Consider the following 27273-nt stretch of genomic DNA (forward strand, 5'->3'; position numbering starts at 1 on the left):
TAAAATCAAGTTATTCCTTACTCTTCTCATGTGGTTTCTAATGCAGTTCTGGATATAAGCTTCCAGACAGAAACTCATACTTGATTAGTCACAGATGACAAATATTGCTTTATTACATATCAACAGGATGTAATTACTTGTACTGAGATCTTCTGCAGCAGAATGGCACTCAACACAAAGACAGTCTTTCCTTTTTCCTTTTCTTTTTCCTGAGAATGAACTATGCTCAGAGAGAACTCTTTCAACCCTATTAAGAAGAAAGTGATAAATGGAGAGTTAGAACTGAAACCAAGAGGAAATAATTTTATTTGAAATATTAAACGTATTTAAATTAAAGACATTCTTTAACACTGTTATGTTTCACTGTTCGAATGTGACGTAAGTTGGAAAAACAATTAAAATTCTTTTTCAAGCTAGCCAGGTGTGGTGGCGCACACCTTTAATTCCAGCACTTGGGAGGCAGAGGCAGGAAGATCTCTGTGTGTTCGAGGCCAACCTGGTCTACATAGTGAGTTCCAGGACAGCCAGAGCTACACAGAGAAACCTTGTCTTGAAAAACCAAATCAAAACAAAACAAAACAAAAAATTTAGATGTTATAATTATTTCAACAGGAAAAACAAAATAACGCTTTTACCCACCATCTTTAATTCCCAGCTTAACACATTCTTCCTTTGAGACTACCAAAGGAAGCATGGTGGTAGCACACTGCTGCAGCCATGACGAGAACACGGTTTTTACATCTTCTTCCCTCACATCTGTAGGCTGCCAGAGAAAAGGACAGAGGAGTAAGCAAGTACCACAGTCTAGCCTTACTAAGTGAGTACAGTGTTAATTGTTCAAAGGTTAATATAAATTATAAGAAAACCATTGCTAATTTTTAAAATTTTTAAATTAAAATTCAGTTAATTTAAAAATTAAAAACTCATCTGGCAATAATTGACATTCAATAATATTACTAGAAAAATAAAAATTCATATGGGATTGGGATGATAGTTTTCAAGCATGAGTACCTGAGGGTGGTGGTGCACGCCTTTAATCCCAGCTCTTGAGAGGCAGAGGCAGGTGGATCTCTGTGAGTTTGAGGCCAGCCTATGAACAGAGCAAGTTCCAGGACAGCCAGGGCTAAACAGAGAAACCCTGCCTCAAGAAACAAAAAAATCAAAACAAACAAAAAGTCCAGGTGTGATAACACATGGCTGTAGTCCCAGCTCTGCGGTGGGGAGACAGGTGGATTCCTAGGGCCCCAGGCTGGCTAGTGAGCAGAGTGTGCTTGCCACATGGCGGGCCAATGAGAGACCACGATTCAAAAAAAACGAAGTGGATGGCACTTAGGGGATGAGAGCAGAGGCTATCCTCTGGCTTCTACGTGCCGTGCACACACACCTGTGAGCCCACATGTACACACACACACACACACACAAAATGACTATTTTCCCAGCTGAGTCAATCTGTACTCTCCCATTTCTCAAACAGGTCTATTTCTGTTCTTTCTCTTTGTGTCGTTCACACCTGCTGGCCAAACTCAGTTTAGAACCCAATCACTACCAACAGGAGGCTAACTGAGAAAGGACACCATCTTCTCATGCAGCCTAGACTGGCCTTGAACTCTCTGTGGAGCTGAAGGTGAACTTGAACTTCTGACCCTCCTGCCTCCACCAGCCAGGTGCTGGTACTAACAGGTATGCATTCCCATTCCTGATTATGTGTCTGAGGATCAGACCCAGACTTCATGCATGCTAGACAAATACTACCCAACTGAGCTACACCCCAACTTCAAAATATCAATTAAAAAAAAAAAGACAGAGCCCAGCATGGTGGCGCATACCTTTAATCCTAGCACTCGGGAGGCAGAGACAGGCAGATCTATGTGAATTTGAGGCCAGCCTGGTCTACAGAGTGAGTTGCTGGATGGCTGTTATACAGAGAAACCCTGTCTTGAAAAACCTAAAAAGAAGACAGAATACCCATATTTGCATGGATACATCTATATTTGCTTATTAACAATTTCTTTGCTTCTTAAATTAAGCATGTTATTGGCCCACAAATCCACAGTCTCACGTCTAGGTATACACCCAAGGGACAGAAAACGGAGAATCAGATAGATACTTGTACTTCACTGATCCCTGCAGCATTAATCACAAGAGCCAATGAGTAGAAACCATCTAAATGTCCATGGATACCTGGATGGATAAACAAATGTGTGTGTGTTGTAGAATATTGTTTTACCTGGGCAAAGATGCATCACATCTGTTTGTGCTGCATTTGTTCAATTATGTAAAGATGCGTCACATTTGTTTGTGCTGCACTTGTTCAATTATGCAAAGATGTGTTGCATTTGTTTGTGCTGCACTTGTTGAATTATGTAAAGATGTGTTACAGTTGTTTGTGTTGCATTTGTTCAATTATGTAAAGATGTGTTGCTGTTTTACCTTGCCTGCCTAAGGCACCTGACTGGTCTAATAAAGAGCTGAATGGCCAGCAGCTGGGCAGAGCAAGGATAGGCGGGGCTGGAAAGCAGAGAGAATAAACAGGAGGAGACAGCTAGGCTCAGAGAGAAGGAGGAGGAGAGAACGAGGGACATGCCCAGGGCAAGAAGCCAGGCAGACACAGAGAAGCAGCAAAAGTAAGATACACAGAAGCAAGAAAGGTCATAATCCCCGAGGCAAAAGGCAGATAGAGAAACAGGTTAATTTAAATTAAAAGAGCTAGTTGGAAACGTGCCTAAGCTAGGCTGAGCATTCAAAACTAGTAAGTCTCTGTGTCGTGATTTGGGAGCTGGTTGGTATTGGTGAAATTATTAAGGCCACTCCACATAGTTAAGAGGGAGGTTTATTTTGTGGGGTAACTTAGAAGTGAAAGGATAGGCGTCCAGGGTCCAGGAACCAAGAGAGCCGCACATCTGGATCTCAGGTCTTCAGGGTCCTCTCTCGGCCCCGCCTTGTAGGCGTGACAGTTACCAAAGCCTCAATGGGGGTTGGAATTTCCAGATCAAAGCTGGAATGGCTACCCACTATAGGTTGGTGGCCCAAAAGAAAAAGCCTAGTGGTGTGTGTGTGTAGATAATGAAATATTATCCACTAGATTACAGAATGAAGTTCTGAGGCATGCCACAATATGGAGGTACCTTGAAAACATTATGTGAAATGAAGTAAGTCGGATGCACAGGACAAATGCCGTCTGACTCCACTTCTCCACAGTATCTAGAAGAAGTAACCTCACAGACAGAACGTGGACTGCAGGTGCTCAGTGGGGGTCATTGTCGAATGGCACAGAGTGTTTGTTTGTGGTGATAGAAACATTTTGGAAATGGTCATGGATGCACAACATTATGAATATAAGAAAATGGTTAAAATACCATGTTACATGACTTTTAACACAATAAAAAAAGGACATTCTTATTAATGAACAATGAGAAACTCTGTAACATCCATAAAAGAATTTTGATACAACATATATGTGGACTCACTAAATTCTCTCTAGGTTGTAATTTCAGAGATCTTGGGATCTTAGGGGTGGTTTCCAGTGGAGTTATCCTGACTACTGCATGCAGCTCTATATTTAGTCTCTTTCTCAGGTCATCTGGGATCTGCAATTCAAAAATAAATAGTAAGAATATAAGGATGTTCAAAGACTGATTAAAATATTTCATAGCCTAAATATTGATATTACTTCTAAGTCATCCCGCGATCATAACATAATAATAATTCATAGTTGCTTTAGTCTGCTTAGCTGCTTTAACGGAAATGCCATGTCCTGGGTGGCTGACAAACAAGAGATTCATTCCTGTTTCCTCAACTGGGAAGTCTACGTCAAGGCACTGGCAGAGCCGGTGCTGGTGAGGTTCTCCTCGGGGCCATGCACGTGAGGACACTTTTACTGTGTCCTCCTCTGGCAGGAGGGGAGAGGGAAGTCGAGTGGACATCTCTCGTAAGAACATCAGCTGCACTCAAGGCTTCAGCCGTATAACTTAATGGCCTCCCAAAGGTCTCACCCCATGACACCATCACCTTGTGGGAAGGATTTGGACATGTTGGTTTGGGGGAGACATAAACATCAAGATTGTAGCAATAGTTTATAACCATTTCAGAAGTCTGTGTGTGTGTGTGTGTGTGTGTGAAAGTTGAGAACCACTGAAAAAGCTGGAGTAGTTCAACCTAATCACAGACAATCTGCCATGGGTACAAATTCAGTCCAAAAAGTAAAGGGTAAAATTTACCACCCCCATTAAGGAAAATATTCTAAACTTAGATTATGGGAATGATCACACAATATTACACTACTAACAACTTTTGCACACATTAAATTGTACACTTTAAATTTCATCTCACTAAAGATGTCCAAATTTTCTTTAAACATTTTTGAAGAATTTTGTGTGTGTGTTCTGCCTGTACGTATGTCTGTACTTCACAGGCATGCCTGGTACTATGGCAGCCAGAAGTGGACATGGGATGCCCTGGGACTGAAGTTACAGATGGCTGTGAGCCATCACATGGGTGCTGGGAATCAAACCCGGGTCCTCTGCAAAAGCAACAAGTGTTCTTAAGCATCTCTCCAGCGCCCCAAAATTCTTATCTCCCCAAATATTAGTAAGCACTGAAAGACACAGAGAAGGGCTGAGAGGAAAGCTGCAGGGCAGCTTCAGGTGTCGGCTTCCGGCCGGGTGGGGAAGGGGCTGGCCACTGGGGTCTGACCACGCCCCAGGGATAAGGGCAACACCTACGGACTTGGCATTTCTTTTCTCTTTTGTTTTTTTGTTTTGTTTTGGGGGAGGTCACAAGGGTGGGGGTGGACCTGGGAGAATGGGAAGTGAATGTGACTGGGGAAGCATTATGTGAAATTTCTAAATAATCAATAAAAATACTATGTTAAGAAAAAAAGGGGGGGGGGTTGGAGGCATTGCCCCCTCCACACAGACACTTTTAGAGACTCTCTCTCTCATCATGTTGGTTGTAGTGTGTATGTGTGTGTGTGTGTGTGTGTGTGTGTGTGTGTATTATTCTCATCTTGGGGAAGATTAAGTAACAAGTTTCTCCCCAACTTTTAAACCACATACTAACCCAGACTTTCCCAAGGTGGAGAGGTTCTATACTTTTGGTGAACTTTGTGGCATTCTTCAACTCCTCAAGTCCATTCCAGACTACCTTCAACACACAGGCCTCGGCAGCTTCCTCAGTGTGGTCTGAGCCAATCTGTTTCTGATCTGGCGACTCTGACCGGTGCTTCTCTTTTTCAGGCGACAGGGCACTCTGCTTTGTTTTGCCTTGCTGTTGTTTTGGAGAACAGACCTTAACCAGTTTTCCATAGGTCACAGTAAAGCTGGGCTCCACATCAAAATATTCTTGGTCCCATGGAAACACATGAATGGTGCCGTGTTTGTGAAACACACAGGTAGCGGACGTGCCCTGTGCACTAGGAGGCTGAACCCGGCTTACTCTGAAAACGCCCTCTAGAGGAACAGCCTGGGACTGCATGGTTTTGAAAGCACTGATTTCCAGTGATCCCCAGGATGTCTCTTGTTTGTGGTCAGGCCCGAAAGAAAATATGCTTCCTAGCATAGTCCACCAGTATGGTCTCCACGCTGAGTCACTGGGAACGCGTGGGTCTGCTTCATTAGACCCAGCGACAGCCTCCGGGTTCATGAGAAGCTGCCTGGTTTCCAATTCTTTTGACACTTCTTTTTGTTCTTGTCCATAACTATGAAATTGTCTGGGTGCAACACCTGGTTTTGGAAACGTGTTCTCTTTGGCCTGGCGTGTCTTTGGCTGAATGAGGAGCTCGGTGTTAGTTTCTAGCCTTCCGTAAGGGGCAGCTGGCATCAGAGCAACTGGGTAGAAAACAGAGTCCATTAGTACATGTTCACTTCTGCTTCGGACTTGGTACTCTAGTGTGGAAAATGACAGCACATATTACAATATCACCTACCGATTTGGATAAATATGTAAGTCTGCTGGTCAACCCAGATGGGAACAACGGCTTTAGGAAAAACTATTCGAATTTGATCCAGAAGATGCTGTTCAAGAGAAATGGCATGCAGCTCCTAGGAGCAACAGAGAAAAAGGTCAAACCAGGCTACATTCGGACATTCCATACCTGACATGGAAATGCCCCCTCTTTCATTAAAGTGCATTGTTATATCTACAGTATACACGATGCTGTGGGACACAGACGGCAGATCCAACATCTCAGCCACCCTCTTCTTGTTTTGTTCCTGTGTCGAGAGAAGCTAAAGCCTGCTTATTTAGAATTAACCCCCCAAATACGGCACGGTTGTCTCATCTGTAGTGCTCATGTTATACATTAGATTTCTACCAAGTCATTCTTATGACCCAGACTAACTCAGAATATGTAAAGATGCCCAGAAATCTCTACTGTGCTTAGACGTGGTTTAATATTACAGGAAGCTAGCACTTGGTTCTTCTTTACCAGGATCTCCCAGTCATCTGCTGAGAGGGGTTCCACCTCAACTTGTTGGCAAGACACCACATGGGAACATGGCCTGAGAAACACCTGGAAAAATCAGAAATGCAAAATTACTTTTAAAGATTTTTCTTTATCTCTAGAAAATAAGCTCTCTCTGGTAAGATACCGTCTCACTGTCTCTGTATGTCTCTCTGTCTCTCTGTCTTTCTTTCTCTTCCCTCTCCCATGTTTCAGATAACAAATATTAAGTATTTGTCCTTAGATAGGCCTTGATATGTACTCAATAGTTTAGGAAAAACTGTTTCACAATGAACGAGAGAACAAAGGAACATCCTAGTACATGTTTGCAAAAATAAAGATAATTCCTAGAAAGAAGTGTAAGAGTCGTGTGAGATACCATGTGCTTGTAATTCCAGCTATCTGGGAGCTGAGGCAGGAGAATCTTGAGTTCAAGGCCAGCCCTGACAGTATAGTCAGATCTACCGAGAAAGGAAGAAGAGGAGCTGAAGAGATGGGGCGGTGGTTAAGAATACTAGCTGCTGGGTGGTGGTGACGGCGGTGCACGCCTTTAATCCCAGCACTTGGGAGGCAGAAGCAGGTGGATCTCTGTGAGTTTGAGGCCAGCCTGGGCTACAGAGCGAGATCCAGGACAGGCTTCAAAAGCAACACAGAGAAACCCTGTCTTGAAAAACGGAAAAAAAAAAAAAAAAAAAAAAAAAAAGAAAGAAAGAAAACACCCAGCAATCTCTTTGGCCAGGTGATGGTGGCACTTGCCTTTAATCTCAGCACTTGGGAGGCAGAGGCAGGAGAATCTCTGTGAGTTCAAGGCCAGCCTGGTCTACAAAGCTAGTTCTAGGAAAGGCTTCAAAACTACACAGAGAAACCCTGTCTCGAGGGAAAAAAAAAAAGAATACTAGCTGCTCTTCTAGAGGACCCAGATTCAACCCAGCACCCATATGCTACCTCACAACTGTCTGAAGCTCTGGTCTTAGGAGATCCAGTGCCCTTTTCTGGCCTCTCCAGGCACTACATGCATGTACTACATAGACATACATGTAAACAAACCACCCATACACACAAAAATAAAATTTTTAAAGGAAGAAGTGGGAGCTGTATAGATGGGTCAGTAGTTAGTTAAGACTACTTATTGCTCTTCCAAAGGACCTGGGTTTGATTCCCAGAATGCACATGGTGGCTCACAAACACCTGTAACTCCAGTTCCAAGGAATCCAATGCCTCTTCTGGACTCTGCAGGCATCAGGTGTCCGTGTGAGGCACAGTCATACATGCAGACATAATACCCATACACAAAATAAACATTCAAACAATTTTTAATTGAAAAAAGAGGAAGGCTGGTGTGGTGGACTCAGCAAGTAAAGACCCTTGACACATGGGATGAACCTGAGGACCCACAAGGCACCTCCTGTGGCCAGGAGGCAGTTACTGCCCAGCCCAGCAAGGTGGCTCTCAGGACCCGTTCTTTGGGAGTCTTCTTAGTACCACTACAAAAGAGAGTCTGCAGAGAAGCAGGCATGTGTCACTCAGAAGCAAATGAAAATGAAAATCCAGCAAGAGTATTTATAGTTCTAATCAAGACATCAGAACCCGCCTAGGAAGCTGGTCCTGTCCACAGAGCTGTGCCACTGTACTGTGCTATGAAATCCTGGGCAAAGACGGCTGGCAGACAAGGCACCAGTGTCCTCCCTCTAAGGACGTTTTCCTGTTAAAAAGGTAAGCGTCCAAGGGTTGGGGCGACAGCTCAGTCTGAAAAGTGCTTGCCGTGTGAGCCTGAGGACCTCAGTTTGGACTCACAGCACCCACATAAAACAGCCATGAGAAATGGCTCCTGTAAGGCCAGCACTGAGGAGGAGGCAGAGGCAGGGGGCTCCCTGAGACTAGCCGGCCTGCCAGGCTAGGTGGATTATCAAGCCCTAGGTTCAGTGAAAGCCCCTGTTTCAATAGCTAGGGCGGAAAGGCTGGAGAGATGGCTCAGCAATCAGAAGCAGGTGCTGCTCTTCCAGATGATCAGAGTTTGTCCCCAGCACTCATGTCGGACGGCCACTCTAGCTCCAGGGGGTCTGACTTTTTCTTCTGGCCTCTGTGGGTACTTACACTCATGCACATACCCACACTTGGACACGATTAAGAAAAAAAAAACTTTAAAAAAAAAAAAAGCTAAGGTAGCAAGCAATTAAGGAGAGCAGCTGACGTCAACCTCTGATCTCCACACGCATGTGTGCTCATATGCACCCCTCACCCTCCCTCCGTCACACAAATTAAAGTTCTACACACAAGCCTGGGGAAGGTTTATGGACCTCTCATGAATGACCCATTTTAATTATCAACAGCACGCATAAATAAAACCATCATGAGTTCAGAATATGTTAAAAAAAAAAACAACTGTGGCACTCTTGTATTCTGTTGTGAGGAACTGGTACTTGGCCTCATCTATTGAGACCTTAAATATAAATGTCACCTCTGGACATAGTGAGTCCTGAATCTTCAATCCTCTAGAGTATGAAGCTTCTGAGCATGAGTTTCACATTTTAGAGCAATTCACGATTTAGAATTTTGGATGTGGGCAGGCTATGCAAACACTCCCAGGTCTGAAGCACACCTGGCCCCAAGCATTCACAAAAGAAATGCCCAAGCTACTGAGGATTCTGAGAAAGTACAAAAGTAGCTTCAGAAAAAAAAGACCCGCAGGCCTTGGGGGCTAGCCAGCCTCGCCTGTCCTGCCGAGGATATGCAACCACCTGGGGAGAGACAATGATGGAGGAAAGTCTGCATCTGTATTAACATTTGTTTGGCAGTGTTCCTACACAATACAACTGTTTACCCAGCACTGGCACTGAATTAGGTATTCTCAGTCTCTAGGGGTGACATAGAGCACATAGGATGACAGAAGTTATATGCAAATACCATGCCATCTTATAATAAGGATGCAAACATCCAAAGACCTTGGCATTCCTGTGTGCTCACGGAAGCAACCCCAGCTTATATCCAGTGAAGACCGTACACAGAAAGGTATGTGACATACTCTGCGGAGTAAAAATGACAGGAAATATATACCAGCTTTTTCTTTTAATCCTAAAGATCTCGTTGGATCTTAACAAACAGTAACATCCATTCTGAGGTTGGGTTGAGAGGAAGGGAAAAATGAAATTTTTACTTTAAATCAAATTTTAAGTGAATATTTAAATTGAATATTTAAAATTCTTAGACTTAATAAGCTGATGAACATTCTATAACAAAAACTAGACACAAGTCCTTATGCTTTGTGGTCCACAGTAAGCACATGCATTCAGGGGCAAGACAGGAATGGAAAAGACCACTCTCCACAGAAGTGCTATTTTCAGCCAAGTAAGATCACGGAAGGTTAGAAGTTATGTTAGAAAAATATTAAATAAGCCAGGGGTCCTGGTACACACTTACAGTCTCAGGAGGACCAAAGAGTTCAGAGGTCATCGCCAGCTACATGGTTAGTTCTTTAAAAAAAAGAGAAAAGGAAAGACAGCATGGGGGGGGGGGGAGAGAGAGAGAGAGAGAGAGAGAGAGAGAGAGAGACAGAGAGAGAGAGAGAAGAGAGACAGAGACAGAGAGAGACAGAGAGAGACAGAGAGAAGGTAAAGTAAAATGGAGCCAGGGAGATGGCTCAGTGGGGAAGGTGCCGCCATCACATCTCAGCACTGAGTCCAATCACTGGGACTCACGTGATAAAAAGAGAGAATGCATTCCTATAAGCTTTCCTCTGACCTCCACAAGCATGCCCTTAGACCTCCTCTCTGCCCCACCACTCCTCAGCCCCCCATCCCACCATATACATACACACACAAAATAAATAATAAAATTGTGACAAAACGAAAATGAAGTTCTAAAATAGGAAGAAAACACAATAACTCAAAAAAGAAAACAATTTCACAAAAACTGCCCAGAAAATGAGCAACTAGAATACAATATCAAGTAGGAGGCATGTTAAGATGAACAAAACATAGTTAACCCGAGCATCTGGGCCTAGGTATAATAGCACACAAATCATCAGCCCCTCAAAGTCCTTTAGGACGCCACAGTAAAGAGACGCCATGGCCATCAGCCTCATGCTTACCTGCTCCCCGCTGGAAAGTCCAAGTTTCTGACCAACTTGTCTATTAATTTCAGCCACATTTTCACCTCGATCATTAAAATGTCTGCCTTCCACCCAGCTCAAGTAGGTAGGCTGGCGATCCCAGGTTACTTCTATAGCTTGATTCTATTTATCCAAACAATGGGAAAGAAAAAGGGTTTAAAAGTTTTTATGTTTCTCCCAGATTCAGATAAGCAGCTATTATAATACATACAGCAAAAAAAAAAAGTGCTGTAAATAGTTATACTCTTTATTCACATTTGTAATGAAAAAAAAAAAAAACAAACTACGATCATTCTGAACACCAATAGTGGTGAGGTTGTGCACAAAGCCAATCTGCTCACAGTCTTAGGGCCTAATTCAAGTGCTTCAGAATTCACAATACCACAGGGAGCTGAATGAACGTACACAGGCTTTCAGTATGTATGTGTGTATTTTAAATAATTCAAAGAAGAAAAAATGACATACATTTAGGCAAATATACATAGATACAATAAAACAAAAATGTAAAAATATATAATAACACAGATTAGAGTTATGACACCAATCAGCTGGAATATTTAATCTCTTACTGATCAACAAATTTATTTAAAAAGTAATAAGTACACATGGTTGTGGTGATAATACTGTGTACCCTAATAAAATTAGCCTGAAGATCATAGAACAGAACAAGCTACAGAGTTAAACATAAAGGTCCGGCAGTGGTGGCACACACCTTTAATCCTAGCATTCAGGAGGCAGAGATCCATCTGGATCTCTGTGAGTTCAAAGCTACCCTGGACTACATGAGATTGACTCAGTCTAGGAGAGAAACAGAGCCAGGCAGTGGTGGCACACACCTTTACTCGCAGTACTTGGGAATCACACGCCTTTAATCCCGGCACTAGGAAGGAAGTGATGGCTGGGCAGAGAAAGGTATATAAGGCGTGAGGAGACAGGAACTGAAGCTTTTTCAGGTTGAGGAGTCCTAGAGGTAAGACGGGGGGCAGTGGCTTGTTCCTTTGTCTCTCTGATCTTTCAGCATTTACCCCAATATCTGGCTCCGGGTTTTTTAATTAAAACCATTTAGAAATTTGAGCAACACATGGTAAAAGTAAAAAATTTAAAAAGCTAAAATGTGAAGACAGACCTATGTTCCTAGAGGGGATTATTGTTAGTGACTTCTTATACCTCCTTCCTGAAATGTTATATTATGCAGTTTCTTAATGACTTTTAAAGTTCATAGAACCGCCTGGGCATGGTAGTACATGCCTTTAATCCCAGCACTTGGGAGGCAGAAGTAGTCCGATCTCTATGAGTTCAAGGCCAGCCTAGTCTGCATAGGTGAGCTCCAGGCCAGCCAAGCCTACACAGTAAGACCATGTCTCAAAAAACAAAACAAACAAACAAACAAAGGTCATAACCTACAGGAAGACATAAGTGTAAGCAGGGGCTGGGGAGATGGCTCAGTGGTTAAGAGCACTGCTGCATTTCTGCCTATAGAGATCCAGCTCTGGCCTCTTCACGTGACAGAGAGGCAGACAGATACACACATAATTAAAAACAAATCTTTAAAATTAAAAATACATTAGAACAGCAAAACATGCAAATAATGTAATGTGTAAGTTTGTGGCTGAGAATTCAAAGACCAATGTCCTCTATGGTTAAAGAAGTATACTTCCAGGGATGGTGCGTGTCTGTGGACCTACACTTGGAGGCTAATGCACACCAGCTGTGAGTCAAAGTCAGTGCGGGTTACACAGTGAGATTCTGTCTCTGAAAAAAATTACACTCGTTATAGGAATCTTGAGGAATGTATGCACTTGGAAGGAGACAAATTCCTTTCACAAAAACACAACAATATGAACAATTTTGTGTACTTCTTGCTAACCCATCAGTGGTTCATGCGTTTGCATATTATCGACAAGATTAACATGTTTTGCCCATTTACTACTGAATTCCAAGCATTTTCACACATTTACTACTTCTTAGTAAAAAAACAAAACAAAACAAAACAAACCAGCACCTTGATGAATAGTCCTGAAGACTTGTTATCTCAGGAAGCTTAATGTTATTAATTTCTCTAAAGCAAAATAAATCCACTAACCTTAAAATGGTGAACACTAAACTCTCATTTACACCAAATTTCAGTACTTCATGCTTCTTTAAACAGGACAATGACAAAGAATATTGGAGTCCCTTCTGAGGCAATATGGTGCTCAAACATACTAGTAAACTTTTGTACATAAAAAAGTCACTGATAGCCAGGCATGGTGGTGCACACTTTTAATCCCAGCACTCAGAAGGCAGGCAGAGCTCTGAGTTCGAGGCCAGCTTGGTCTACAGAGTGAGTTCCAGGACAGTCAGAGCAAACACGGAGAAACCCTGTCTTGAAAAGTAAAAAAGAGGTCACTGTGTATCCTTTAATTGTGTAATTCTTCTTCACAATTTCTAAACAATGATCCAACTGTTTTTGCTGGCAAAAAAATCATTTAACTGAGTACAATTTGATTAAGTAAAAGAAAGCCCTGGCTTTGGAGTCAAAAGTCCTAGGTTACTATCTAGGTTATAAGGGCAAAGGTAACAGAGCCCTAGGCTTTACTTATGGGGTTTCATAAGTCGCTGATATTACAATCCAGTTCCCCCTATTTCATAAGAAACCTTTAAAACCAGAGACATTAAAGGAGGAAATATGAAGTATATTCTGAAATGTCTAAAATATCTGCTATCCCAGTGGAGGGGAGGATAAAAGAGAAGATAATCAACCTTATCAAACAAGAAAAAACGTCTCACTTTATTTGGTCAAAATGTAGTTACTAGCTGCATAGTGCCCCAATCCAAACTCAGTGAGAGTTGGCAAGCTAATGCTCTAAGCTGATTCTTATACTGATTTCCATTTGAACCACAGAAGCCTTCTGTAGGAGAGAAGTAATAGAATGGAGCCCCTCTTGGGAATTTAATCAAGAGATGCACTGATTATTTGCTTTGATCCACACTGTTTTATCAATATCACCACGAAAGAAAATATCAGGTGAACCCATACATTCAAATGCCGGAGGAGTGCCCAGGTCGAAGGTCTGGGCTATCTCTTGCTAACACTGGAAGTGACAAGTCTGTGTATGGCAATTTCTGGGTGAGATTTAGATTCCTTTTCTGCATTCAGTGTCAGAATTAATCCCCCTGTTGCAATCACAGCATATCCTGAGCTGAAAACATACACAAGGTGACTGAACTGAAGCAGTGGTCCTCATCTGGAGTGACTGTCCCTCGAGGACAGCTGTGTCTGGAGATGGTTTGGGGTGTCACAATGGAAGACATTACTCACATCTAGTACATAGGGGCCATGATGGTCCAAAGAACTGTACAGTATACAGGGACCTATACACATTTAAAAAAATTCTCAGCCGGGCGGTGGTGGCGCACGCCTTTAATCCCAGCACTCGGGAGGCAGAGCCAGGCGGATCTCTGTGAGTTCGAGGCCAGCCTGGGCTACCAAGTGAGTTCCAGGAAAGGCGCAAAGCTACACAGAGAAACCCTGTCTCGAAAAACCAAAAAAAAAAAAAAAAAAAAAATTCTCTAAGACCAGGCATGGTGGCTCATACCGTTAACTCAGGAGGCAGAAGCAGGTGGATCTCTGTGAGTTTGAAGCCAGCCTGGTCTACATGGAGAGTTCCAAGCCAGTCAGGGCTACATAGTGAGACCATCCCTAATAACAGAAAACCTAGCAAGGAGCAAGGGTTGGCCAGTAATGGTTGAGAACTAAGTTAAATATCTACTTGGCACCCAGTCCTTAAATAAGGACTTGTGTGAACAAAGGAAGACATGCTTGAATCAAAATAGTATATAACAAATGAGACATGTCCTATGAATACAATTATGAAATTCTGAAAAGGACACAAATATGGGCAACAGAGACCCACAGAGCTATGCAGATGGAGGATTACACTACTGTTAAAGGCATGGATTTGTATGAAAGGAGGGAGACTCTGGGAGGAGCATAGAGCCAGTCAAACAACACGGGCAGGCAGGAGTGAGATCAGTCAGGTAAGAAACAGCAGCAGGCTAGTGTAGCTGACACACAGTGCAGCAGGTGAGGGCAAACGCTGCATGAAAATGGAATTGGCCCCGGACTTCCAGTTCCCTGGACTTCAAGAGTAGGTAAGGTCCTTTCACGGTTAACCTTTCATGGCTCTACAACCGTGGTTCTCAACTCTGCATATCCAAGCAGCCTGAAGATTGATTACAGATCTTTCAAAAATCTGTTCTCAAAATTCTGGTTCAGTGAGTTTGTGGCAGAACCAGAATATGTCTTCTGAAAAGCTTGAGGTAAGCTGGAAAAAGGCCAGAAGGCCACGGCTGTAATCTCTCCTCCCATTACTGCGTTTTGAGAGTTACACATTCAGTGCTTCAGCTCAAACGAGATAATTCAACTCATGAGCCTTTCTGCTTTAGTAATTACCTATGCCTTCCAGCCCAATTTGTGCTGGATAGTTTTATGTTAACTTGATACAAGTTAAGTCATGTGGGAGGAGGGAACCTCAGTTTAAAAAAATGCCTCCATAAGATCCAGCTTCGAGGTAAGCCCTCAAAACATTTTCTTAATTAGTAATTGATGTAGGAGGGCCCCACCTAGTGTGGGTGGTGCCATCCCTAGGCTGCTGGTTCTGGGTTCTATAAGAAAGTAGGCTGGGAGGGAGCAAGTCAGTAAACATCATCCCTCCATGGCCTCTGCATCAGCTCCTTTCTCCAAGTTCCTGCCCTGTTTGAGTTCCTGTCCTGGCTTCCCTCAATCATGGACTACAATGTGGAAGCATAAGACAAATAAACCTGTTCCTCCCCAACTTGCTTTCGGTCACAGTGTTTCATCACAGCAATAGAAACCCTAAGACACAATTATTCTGAGAATCCTAAATAACCAGAAATGAAAACAATGATTTTTACTGTCTTAGAAAATATAGCTATCATTTAAATTTCTAAAAGTTGAATTCAATAGTTAATCACAGTGAGCAATTACATATTATGACTAGTTTATGGTAGCATTAATTAATTAGCCAATTAATTGCTTAAAATTATGATCTCTAAACAAAATAAAAGTCATAATAACACCATACAAAAACAGGACATAAGGCCGGGCGGTGATGCTACACGCCTTTAATCTCAGCACTCAGGAGGCAGAGTCAGGAGGATCTCTGTGAGCTCGAGGCCAGCCTGGTCTACAGAGTGAGATCTAGGACAGGCACCAAAACTACACAGAGAAACCCTGTCTCGAAAAAACAAAACAAAAAACAGGACACAAACTGTATGTGTGTATGTGTATATAGCTCATTTCCATAAAAGATAAAGTTTAGAGATAAGTGTGGGAGACTTAATCCCAACTCTTAGTAGTAGTTATTTCTAGGCACTGAAATTATATTGGATAACTTTTAAACTATTTTCCCATAAAACATAAATATTCCTTTAATAATGGCAGGGGCAGTTGACCTGGTCTGCTGATACAGACTTAGAAGAAACAGCAATTTAGTTCAGGGCTGTTAATATTTCAACTTCAAAGATATCTTTGAACCAATTCTCAAAAGTACATCTTTAAAAAAAAAAAGACCAAGACTATCAAATTTCTAAACAGCAATGATTCTAAGGTAGCAACCACACCAGAATCAAATTATTAGTTACCATAAGGAAGCACTTTTCTAAACTCATGAAGTGGGGAGTTTGGGATTTGAAAGTACACTGAGCATCTCCATCTGAAATGACAAAGGGTGCCAGGTGGTGGTGGCGTATACCTTTAATCCCAGCACTCGGGAGGCAGAGGCTGGTAGATCTCTGTGAGTTCGAGGTTAGCCTGGTCTACAAAATGAGTTCCAGGACAGTCAAGGACTGTTATACACAGAGAAACCCTATCTAGGAAAGAAAGGAAGGAAGGAAGGACGGACAAAGGGTAATGAGCCGAGCTGGAAGTTGGTGGCAGTGACTGATTTCTTTCCACCACAAAGAAAACAAATCAGACAGTTAAAAACTGTCTATAGCCGGGCGGTGGTGGCGCACACCTTTAATCCCAGCACTCGGGAGGCAGAGCCAGGCGGATCTCTGTGAGTTCGAGGCCAGCCTGGGCTACCAAGTGAGCTCCAGGAAGAGGCGCAAAGCTACACAGAGAAACCCTGTCTCAAAAAATACAAAACAAGCAAACAAACAAAAAAAAAAAAAACAAAAAAAACTGTCTATTTGGTGAAGATAAACTAATTAACAATAAGAATGATTCTGATGAAACTGGTATGTTTTGATAGGTGGATTTTAAAAGCAAGATAGAAGTAGCTCAAGAGGAAAGAAAGATGAGCTACTTGAACTCATTTCAAACTCTTAGATATTTTTTTTTATGAGCCAGTAGTCCGGTACCATGCATCTAGAATTTTAGGAGATTTCAAATATTCTAATTTTAAGAAAATCTGGATGCTGTATTTCCACCGATGGTTATAACCTTGAACACCATAACGACAGCATCCAGACAGTGACAATTCACTGAGGTCCAAGAAATCCTGGTCACCCACGTGAAGGTGTGAGGTGTGAATAATTCCATCGCCTTCTCTTCCCTTCCCCGCAGACCCCTCCGGGGTTCAAAGTCCTCCTAAGCAGGGAGAACTGTCATCTTATTAACCTTTGGCACAAACTGGCAACCTTGGTAATCTACAAACCAAGTCTGCCACTCGAGGCCTCTCTGGCAGCACTGGCAACTCTCTGGCAGGACAACACTTTAATAAACCGTGTAAGAGCTCTCCAGAGCTTTTCAGCCTTGAGTGAGGACTGCTTCTGAAAGCCGAGGCAGAACCCTAGCATATTCAGTCTGGTTTAACCGAGCTAAAGAGGTGGACTAGGGTCAGAGGATGCACTAGCCGCGGGGTGGGTGGTGCTGCCACTTCTGGCCGTGCCCGCAGGGGGCCTCGCTCACGCCTCAGCCCGTCTGGTGACAGACGATGCCCCGGGCGGGGAAGGCGTCAGCAGACACCGGTCCCACGAGACATCGGCGGCGCCCGACCCCAGGCAGTGGCTCAGCCGTCCGGCGAGCGCGTTACCTGCAGCAGGTGCAGCTGGGCCACGAGTTGCCGCGGCAGGTGGAGGAAGCAGTCCCGAGCGTTCGTGAAGGCCACCGTCACGACCGCCCCGCCAGACCCCGCACCCGCTAAGCGATCGCTGCTCCACATCGTTCAACTCCCCCAGCCCACCCGGGAGCAGAGCCCGCCCCTTTCCCGGGCAGGCCCGGGCAGGCCAGGGCGTCGGAGCCCGAGAACATCGATCGGCCCCGCCCCCTCTTCGCACATCCGGCTGCAGCCACTTTCCGATCTCTCCTCCGAGACTCTAGGGGGCGGCACAGTGCGGATCGAATTCTCGCTCTCAGGAACGGCTTGTCGATGGGGTCGATTGTCCAGCCAATCCAAGCACGCTTGACCCATTCTGCTCTCTTATTGGACACAGAGGAGTGCGTCCGGCGGATGTTGTTCTGGCGCCGGGGACTACGGCGGGCAAGATGGCGTCCAGTGACGGGAAGCCGGGTTGCATATTCGACCACCACGTCCAGACGGCTGTGTGTGACTCGCGGGCCAAATACCGGGAGGGCCGACGCCCTCGTGCGGTCAAGGTAGAGCGACTTCGGTTTCCTCGCTCTCCTAGGCGGGAGCGCTAGCTTCCTGTGAGCACTGGCTCCCCATGGCCAGCCTACAGAAAGGGTTACTCTCCGTTAACTACTTACTAGACCGTCACTCCACGAGAGCAAGACTTCTAGTTTTGTATCCTACGTGTTTACAGTAGCGCTTCTTCCAGGACAAGCACTGGGGAGGGTTCAGTGACTGTTTCCATTAACTTCTCTGGAGTCAACTTTTGGAAAAGACGTCTGGTAAATGGTTTAGTCATATACCCTTACGTGGAGTGTGTTACCCGTTAGCCAAGAAGAGTGATGGTTTTGTGTGTATGTTTTACAGACCGGATTGAGCAGAGTATCTCTTGCTTTCAAAGCTCCTTTTTTTAAATAGTCAGGGACAGATTTGCCGTGGGTTGTCTGTGGAATACATTTAACGAGCCTTTTTTTTTTTTTTTTTTTTTTTGAGGTATATACAATCAATTTGGAATCTCAGTACTTATTAATACAAGGTGTTCCTGCGGTGGGAGCCATGAAGGAATTAGTTGAGCGATTTGCTCTGTATGGTGCGATTGAACAGTATAACGCCCTAGATGAATACCCAGCTGAAGAATTTACAGAAGTTTATCTCATTAAATTTGTGAAATTACAGAGTGCAAGGTATGTATGTACAAATTAAGCAGTATCCATGTCCTGTATTCCTGTTGCTGTCATTTTGGCCCCGGATTTTCCCCAAACATACCCAAGTCACACAAACACTCATCACTCTTAATCTTCCTGTTTGTTGTTTGTTTTGTGGGGATTCGAGACAGGGTCTCTCTTTATAGCCTTGGCTGTCTTTGAACTCACTCTGTAGACCAGGCTGGTCTCGAACTCAGAGATCCTTCTGCCTCTGCCTCAAGAGTGCTGGGATTAAAGGTGATGTGCTTCCACCGCCCAGCTTTTTGTTTTTTTTTTTTTTTTTTTTTTTTTTTTTTTTTTTTTTTTTTTTTTTTTTTTTAAAGATTTTATTTATTTATTATGTATACAATGTTCTGCCTGCATGTATGTCTGCAGGCCAGAAGAGGGCACCAGATCTCATTACAGATGGCTGTGAGCCACCATGTGGTTGCTGGGAATTGAACTCAGGACCTCTGGAAGAACAGCCAGTGCTCTTAACCTCTGAGCCATCTCTCCAGCCCCCCAGCTTTTTGTTTTTTACCCCTTCAGGCATCACATGTCCTAGTCAAGCACCCAACAGTGATTTACATCCCTAGTTCTTCCTTCAATTTTTTTAAAGGTTAACTTTACAAAAATACTGTTTCCATCCTCTCATATCTATGCGTAACAGTTTTTGAACCTGTAGTATGGTAGATTCAGAATTACATTTGAAGTAAATTTCGAGTCCTATGTCTTCATTACTTTGGAATTTTTTTAATCCTGCTAAGCAATTTTCCTCTTCTTAAAATCCATATGGCAAAAAGATCTGCTTCTTGAAGTTTCCTGAGGGAGGATGACGTGAAATAATGTATGTAAAGGGCTTAGACTGGCACCTCCTATTAAGAGTAAATATTAGCAATGGCAGTTGTTATTGTTACAGTTCTCTGTTGATCAATCTCTTTTTAATACTTATGTATGACATAAACCTTGTATTCCAATAAGGCTAAAGTCAACAGTGCTTTATTTCTGTGTTAACCCTTTTTGTGGGGAGGAGTGTGGTTGTGGTATGTGTGTGTGTGTGTGTGTGTGTGTGTGTGCATGTGAGTATGGTATGTGTGTAGGGTAGAGGTCAATGTTGAGTGCCTTCTTCAGTTGTTCTCCACCTTATTCATTTACTTATTGATTGATTGATTGATTGAGACAAGTTTTAATATATAGCCCTGGCTAGCCTAGAACTGGCTACGTAGACCAGACTGACCTAGAACTTAAAACCTTCTCCTGACTCCACCTACCCCTCCACCAGGTTTAAAGGCATGTGCCACCACACTGTGGTCCTTTGTATTTTTGGAGACAGGGTCTCCCACTGAATCTGGAGCTCATCAACTAGATTGGTTGACTATCAAACTCCAATGATCCTTCTATCTCTCTTGCCAGCACCAGGACTATAGGCATACAGCAGTGCCCAGCTTTATGTGGATGCCAGGGATCTGAACCTAGGCACTCAAGCTTAAGCAAGTGCTTTACCCACTGAGCACTCTCCCTAGTTCACATCAGTCATTTTTTTTTTAATCTTTAATCACTAACCTGATCTAAAATGTGTCTTTCTCTGACTTCCGCCATTCATATATTTTTATAGTAGAAAAAGGCTTCAGATTTCCCAGAGCTGGAGTTGGCGGTGGTTGTGAGCCACCCAGCATGGGTGCTGGGATTTGATGCTGCTCTTCTGCAAGGTCAGCAAGTGGTTTTATCGCCAAACCATTGCCAGCCCCTTACATTTCTTTTGTATGCTGCATAGTCCACCACAAAAACACTTGACTTCAGAGAGCTGTGTGTCTTTCTCACCAGATGGCCAGCTCTTCATGGTTAGGAAAGCATAGTGACTAGAGTGCCTTCATATCTCCACAGAACCTGATACGTTTGACTCTGGAGTCAGACATCCCAACTTAATCCTAGATTTATAGATGAATGTATGAACATGGTCTGGGTACAGATTTCCTGATGCCTTGGTTTCATATCATAAGATGGTTATGAGATACCAATTTAAGTGAAGCACTTATGGCATTGCATGGGGTAATATCTCAATAAGCATTAATCATTATCTGTTGATACAGAAGTATTACTTACTTACTAGGGTGCCTGGTTCAGCATAGGTGTTCAGTATTTCTTGAATAAACACAATTCTTTTTTTTTTTTTTTTTTGGTTTTTCAGGACAGGGTTTCTCTGTGTAGCTTTGCACCTTCCCTGGAACTCACTCTGTAGCCCAGGCAGGCCTTGAACTCACAGAGATCTACCTGGCTCTACCTCCCAAGTGCTGGGATTAAAGGCGTGGGCCACCACTGCCCGGCTCAATTCTTTTTTTTTTAATTAGTTATTTCTCTTTTATTTTTATGTGTATGTAGTGTGGTTTTGTGAGCTTATATACCCATATGCATGCAGGACCCTGTGGAGCAAAAGAGGGCATTGGATGCCCTTGCACTGGAGTTACACAGACTATTGTGGATTGCCATGCTGGGAATTGAACCTGGGTCCTCTGAAAGTAGCTAGTGCTCTTAACCCCTTAGCTGTCTCTCCAGCCCCAGAAGGAACACAGTTCTTAATTGTGCATTGGTTAGTTGTTACATATTCATATATTTTTACTTGTTCATGTGAGTGTGTGTCCGGAAGCACGTGCCATGCCATGTGTACAGGAGATGGTTGATTTCTACCATGTGGGTTCCAGAGATTGAGCTCAGGTCATCAGTCTTGGTGGCAAGTGCCTTTACATGCTGAGCCATCTTGCCAGCTTCAAGTTATATATTTTGCTCACAAGTTCTATAACTCAGGCTAATCAGTAAGGTCCTGAGTTAGTTTTTAAAAAGGTATAGGTAAGTACATCTAGCTTAGCTGAAAACTTACTGAGATTATTAGTAGAGGGAATGGAAGAATAATTTTCTTGGGGCTGGAGAGATGGCTCAGTGGTTAAGGTAGCTTGCTGCTCTTTCAGAAAACTGGGGTTCAGTTCTCAAGCACTATTGTCAGGTGGTTCACAACCCCTTGTAACTCCAGCCCTACAGGATCCAGTGGCCTCTTCTGGTCACTCTCGGAGGGCACCTGCCACACGTGTACAGAACACATGTACTTATATACATGTATACACAAGTAAATAATAAGATAAATCTTTTTATTAAGAGTACTTTCTGGGTCAGTTGGGTCATCCAAAACAAAGCATCTTACCCAGCCCACAGTTGCCCCCCCCCCAACACACACTTTGTTCCTTAAATCTATGGAACACCTGTTAAGCTTTTATCTTAGGTAAATCTAAATTAAAAAGCCATGGCAGAGGAGATGGCTCAGTGATTAAGAGCACGTACTGCTCCACAGGATCTGAGTTTGATTCATAGCAACCAGGTCAGGTGTCTGTAAACTCTAGCTCCAGGCCAGAGCCTCTACATATTTATATACACATAATTAAAAATAATAAAAAATAACTTTCTGGGTGTAGTGGTGCACACATTTAATCCCAACATTAGGGAGACAGAGGCAGGCAGATCTCTGAGTTCAAGGCCAGCCTGATTTACATAGTGAGTCAAGGACAGCCTGACCTACTTAGTGAGACCCTGTCTCAAAAAAAAAAAAAGCCAAGTATCTGGGGGCTGGAGAGATGACACGGAAGCTGAGAGCTGTTACAGGACTCAAGTTTGGAGTTTGGTTCCCAGCACCCACGTCAGGTGGTTTACACTGTCTGAACTCCAGTTCCAGGGAATCCACTACCTCTGGACCTCCTGGGTAACTGTACTCATGTGCGCATACCCACATACACACTTACACATAAGGCATAAGTAAAAATGGTAAAAGTCAGTTTTTTTAAGCCATGTAATTTATGTATTTCTCTTTTGAGTTCTCTTTAAATTATGTATTTCTTTTTAGGATAGCTAAGAAAAAGATGGATGAACAGAGTTTCTTTGGTGGGTTACTTCATGTGTGCTATGCTCCAGAATTTGAGACAGTTGAAGAAACTAGAAAAAAATTAGAAGAGAGAAAGGCTTATATTGCAAGAGCTACTAAAAACAAAGGTACGAAAGTCTGTTGTTAACACCTCCTGTGTGTCAGGCACTGCTAGGGATGTGTGTCTCATGGAGTTCCTGCTCAGTCATGGTCTCTGGTGACTTGAACCATGGGGTTCCATGCAGCACTGTACAGCCTTGGCTGGAAAGGGAGAGATGTTGGTTCATGGACTATTTCTCTGCGATGTCAGAGATGGCTGAATTTCAGTGAATGTTATCCAGAAAGGAGTGAAAAGGATGGCAAGATGAGCCAGGCTACATGTTTAAACACCTAGAGCAATAAACTGCCATCATGCATTCAAGGAGCTGTAATTCTACAGAGTAACCAGAATTCCAAGGTTTTAGTGAGAGAGATTAGGAAAGCAGACAGGAAGCAAATCATGAAGTACCTCGTGTCCCATGCTAAGGAATCCAGTGTTTGATATGAAGGCAGCAAGAGGCGACTGTGGTTTATACACCGGTTAGAAGTGCTACTCATCATGGGAAAGTTCCGATTTTTGATAACAGCTGAGTTTCTCCTGATGCAAGTAGGAACTAAACATGGTTTATCCATATAGTAGAATATTCTGAAACTGGAAAAGCTTTCTATGCAATGGCATGGGAAACTCTAAGATTACAGTTAGTGGGAAATATAAAAGAATAGGTTTTATTATCTTTTGAGTAGGGAGACGAGGAGGCTCCTGAGAAACAGTGGGACATTCCAGATAGATGAATAAGAAAATGCAGTAAATAAGAAGGGGAAACGAGGAAAGGGGGGAGCGTGACGCGATACCCTTTGTGTCCTTTCAGAAAGCCTCTGAATCTTAGCAATGTATTCCCTGCTCTAGAATATAATTTTGGGAGTAGAGCTTGTTAGCATTAATTTGTTTTGAGAATTGCAAGATTCTGAATGATCAAAATGATTAACCAACCTTCTGTTTACCTTTCCCTCAACTTTTAAAAATATAACTTTGAAGACTACTACATGACAAAGAAGAAACTAGTTCCAGAGCAAAGAGGAACGAAAGATTCTAGACAAGATTTCCATCCACATATGCCTGGATTTTGTACAACTGCTCTGAACACTTCTGAGAATTCAAGTCCTTGTCTTCCTTATTCTTGTGACTTGCCTTTATGCTATTTTGCCTCCCAAAGCACGTGTTTACCTGGGAAACGTGTGGACGGAGCATCAAATTCCTGTAGTAACAGTAGGAACCATAGTGAACTATCAAAGCATCGTAACTACAGTGCCTTTCTCCCAAAACTACAGATGAACACTTACAAAGATTCACTACCTTGCTCTAGTGTGCAAGAGGCCATTGCTACCTCAGAGTCAGTTGGCAGATTTATGCCTAGGACAACACTGCTGCAGGAGAGGAAAAGAAGGAGAGACTGTGGTCGTGACCTTGGAACTTTTCCTGAAACAAACACAGGCACTAACGAGGCTGTGATTGGACCCAAGTTACCAGGTATTCCCACAGTGGATCTGCAGGATGATTCCTTGAATACAACAGCAAACTTAATTCGGAGTAAACTTAAAGAGGTGAGCTAATTTTGTTTTTAAATTAAGATAATTTAGTTGTAGGACCAACAACTATAGGAAATTATTTGGAGGAACTAAAACGTAATTATTTGTTTTATTTTTGTTTTTGATGTATTTTCCTACCTTTATTTTCTAAAATAACAATTTGATCAATATCTATTTTATTTGGTGGTAATTCTTGGTTTAACAATGAACAGATACATTTTGTGTCAGTATAGGTACAAAATACTACATGTTCCAGTCAGTCAGACTATGATAGTGGATTCCAGATGTTGTCTCTCCTCCCCTCCCCTTTTAAAGCTCCCTAGGTAGTAGTAACAGAAGCCAAAATTGACAGTTATAATCAATTATTTCTTTTAAATTCAAAGTTACTGCAGATTACATCAAAGTCAAAATGCTTTTATGATAGATATCCATAAAAGAAGGAATGATTTTGATTGATTAATTAATCAGTTAATTAGTTTTGTTGGGATAGAACCCAGGGACATGTTGTGGGCAAGCACATCCGCAGCCCACAAGGCAAGATTTCTAAAGACCGAGTCTTCAATTGCCCTACACTTGGTACTTTATATATGAACTTACAAGATTTGGACTAGTTGGAAGTCAGATTGTCTTTTTCCCCCCATTATTTACATGATTCTCCATTTCCTAAACACAAAAGAAAGCTAACATTTGAAGTAGCTCATGAAAGCTTTCTTTTTGTGGAGTGAAGATGGGCCCTGCAGAAATCATACACGGAGGGCTGTGAACATGTTCTTACAGTTATCTCCCAAGTTCACAGTCCTGCTCACACAGATGCTCTCCCGTTTTGCAGTGTGACTAAGAGAGGCTAAGGTGGCCTCGTTTCTTTTATAGACAGTTTTGTTTTCACCTATTGATTATTGTTTGGTAAAGGATGAAGAATTGCCTAAAATAGTAAGTGTATGAACATAGGTTTTTGGGTTTTTTTTTTGTTTGTTTTTTGTTTTTTCTTTCTTTCTTTCTTTCTTTCTTTCTTTCTTTCTTTCTTTCTTTCTTTCTTTCTTTCTTTCTTTCTTTCCTTCCTTCCTTCCTTCCTTCCTTCTTTTCTTTTCTTTTCTTTTCTTTTCTTTTCTTTTCTTTTCTTTTTTCCTTAACCCATTGGTGATTCAGTTGAGTATTATTCAGTTTCCATGAGATTGTAGGTTTTCTGTAGTTTTTGTTGTTGTTGAAATCCAACTTTAGACCATGGTGGTCTGATAGAATACAGTTATTCCAATTGTTTTGTATCTGTTGTTTTGTGGCCAAGTATGTGGTCGATTTTAGAGAAGGTTCCATGGGGTGCTGAGAAGAAGGTATATTCTTTTTTGTTAGGATGGAATGTTCTGTAGATATCGATTAAGTCCATTTGAGTCATGACATCAGTTAAGTCCTTTATTTCTCTGTTAAGTTTAGATTTGGGAGATCTGTCCAGTGGTGAAAGTAGGGTGTTGAGGTCTCCCACTATTAATGTGTAGAGTTTTATATATGCTTTAAGCTTTAGTAATGTTTCTTTTACATATGTGGGTGCCCTTGTGTTTGGGGCATAAATGTTCAGAATTGAGACTTCATCTTGGTGGATCTTTCCTGTGATGAGTATGTAATGCCCTTCTTGATCTCTTTTGATTGATTTTAGTTTGAAGTCTATTTTGCTGGATATCAGGATGGCTACACCCGCTTGTTTCTTAAGACCGTTTGATTGGAAAGTCTTTTCCCAGCCTTTTATTTTTAGGTAGTGTCTATCTTTGAATTTGAGATGTGTTTCTTATATGCAGCAGAAAGATGGGTCCTGCTTTCGTATCCATTCTGTAAGCCTATGTCTTTTTATAGGTGAATTAAGTCCTTTGATATTGAGGGATATTAATGACCAGTGATTGTTCATTCCTGTTATTTTTTGGTGGTAGTGTGTGTGTCCTTCTCTTCTTTGGGGTTTACTGCTGTGGCTTTATCTATTGCCTGTGTTTTCAAGGGTGTATCTGACTTCCTTAGGTTAGAATTTTCCTTCTAGTGCTTTCTGTAGGGCTGGGTTTGTGGATAAGTATTGTTTAAATCTGGCTTTGTCTTGGAATGTCTTGTTTGCTCCATCTATGATGATTGAAAGTTTTGCTGGGTATATTAGTCTAGGCTGGCATCCATGGTCTCTTAGTGTCTGCATTACATCTGTCCAGGTCCTTCTGGCTTTCAAAGTCTCCATTGAGATATCGGGTGTTATTCTGATGGGTTTGCCTTTATAAGTCACTTGGCTTTTTTCTTTGCTGCTCTTAATATTCTTTCTTTATTCTGTACATTTAGTTGTTTAATTATTATGTGGCGAGGGGACTTTTTTTGGGGGTCTAGTCTGTTTGGTGTTCTATAGGCTTCTTGTATCTTCATAGGCATTTCCTTTAAGTTGGGAAAGTTTTCTTCTATGATCTTGTTGAATATATTTTCTGTGCCCTTGAGTTGGTATTCTTCTCCTTCTTCTACCCCTATTATTCGTAGGTTTGGTCTTTTCATGGTGTCCCAAATTTCTTGGACATTTTGGTTCATGACTTTGTTGGCTTTAGTGTTTTCTTTGACAGATGAATCTATTTCTTCTACTGTATCTTCAACGCCAGAGATCCTCTCCTCCATCTCTTGCATTCTGTTGGTTATACTTGCTGTTTTTTGTTTTTCCAGACAGGGTTTCCCGTGTAGTCCTGGCTGTCCCAGAACTCACTTTGTAGACCAGGCTGACCTCAAACTCACAGAGATCCACCTGCCTCTGCCTCCCAAGTGCTGGGATTAAAGGCGTTCGCCACCACTGCCCTGGCTTTGAACATAATTTTTATGTTTAAGCCTACCTAAGTTTTTCAGTGTATGCCAGCACAGTATGTCCTCAGGTGCACTGAACTGAGGCATAGATACAGAGTCACAGCTGTCACAGTCAGGGTTGACTGCATTTT

At 42.5% G+C, this 27273-nt stretch overlaps 2 protein-coding genes across 6 annotated transcripts in view; one reads left to right on the forward strand and one right to left on the reverse strand.

The window, feature by feature from the left end:
• The window catches only part of Pex1 (peroxisomal biogenesis factor 1), a 42944-nt gene extending 25163 nt beyond the window's left edge, over window positions 1–17781 (reverse strand). Inside the window, exons 1-8 of one of the 2 annotated variants that reach the window (XM_052719499.1) lie at window positions 17588–17780; window positions 10527–10670; window positions 6425–6508; window positions 5924–6038; window positions 5059–5825; window positions 3468–3587; window positions 640–763; window positions 138–247 (exon numbers count right to left, since the gene is read on the reverse strand). In XM_052719499.1, coding sequence (XP_052575459.1) covers window positions 138–247; window positions 640–763; window positions 3468–3587; window positions 5059–5825; window positions 5924–6038; window positions 6425–6508; window positions 10527–10670; window positions 17588–17716 — 1593 coding nt within the window. In that variant the 5' untranslated portion in view covers window positions 17717–17780. Of the gene's footprint in view, window positions 1–137; window positions 248–639; window positions 764–3467; window positions 3588–5058; window positions 5826–5923; window positions 6039–6424; window positions 6509–10526; window positions 10671–17587 lie in introns of both variants that reach the window. The other variant, XM_052719500.1, reaches the window with a different exon arrangement.
• A 235-nt stretch (window positions 17782–18016) lies between these two features.
• Rbm48 (RNA binding motif protein 48) overlaps window positions 18017–27273 on the forward strand; it is a 31244-nt gene continuing 21987 nt past the window's right edge. For 2 of the 4 annotated variants that reach the window (XR_008214246.1, XM_052719502.1), the window contains exons 1-4: window positions 18017–18150; window positions 18617–18807; window positions 22694–22839; window positions 23787–24352. Coding sequence is in view for 3 of the 4 variants with exons in the window: in XM_052719502.1 (XP_052575462.1) it covers window positions 18040–18150; window positions 18617–18807; window positions 22694–22839; window positions 23787–24352 (1014 nt within the window). In the remaining variant the exon portion in view is untranslated. Of the gene's footprint in view, window positions 18406–18616; window positions 18808–22693; window positions 22840–23786; window positions 24353–27273 lie in introns of all 4 variants that reach the window. The other 2 variants (XM_052719501.1, XM_052719503.1) reach the window with 2 other exon arrangements.

The sequence above is a fragment of the Peromyscus californicus genome, unplaced genomic scaffold, assembly GCF_007827085.1.
Source record: "Peromyscus californicus insignis strain IS unplaced genomic scaffold, ASM782708v3 Scaffold_6__1_contigs__length_162567912, whole genome shotgun sequence".
Taxonomy (NCBI): domain Eukaryota; kingdom Metazoa; phylum Chordata; class Mammalia; order Rodentia; family Cricetidae; genus Peromyscus; species Peromyscus californicus.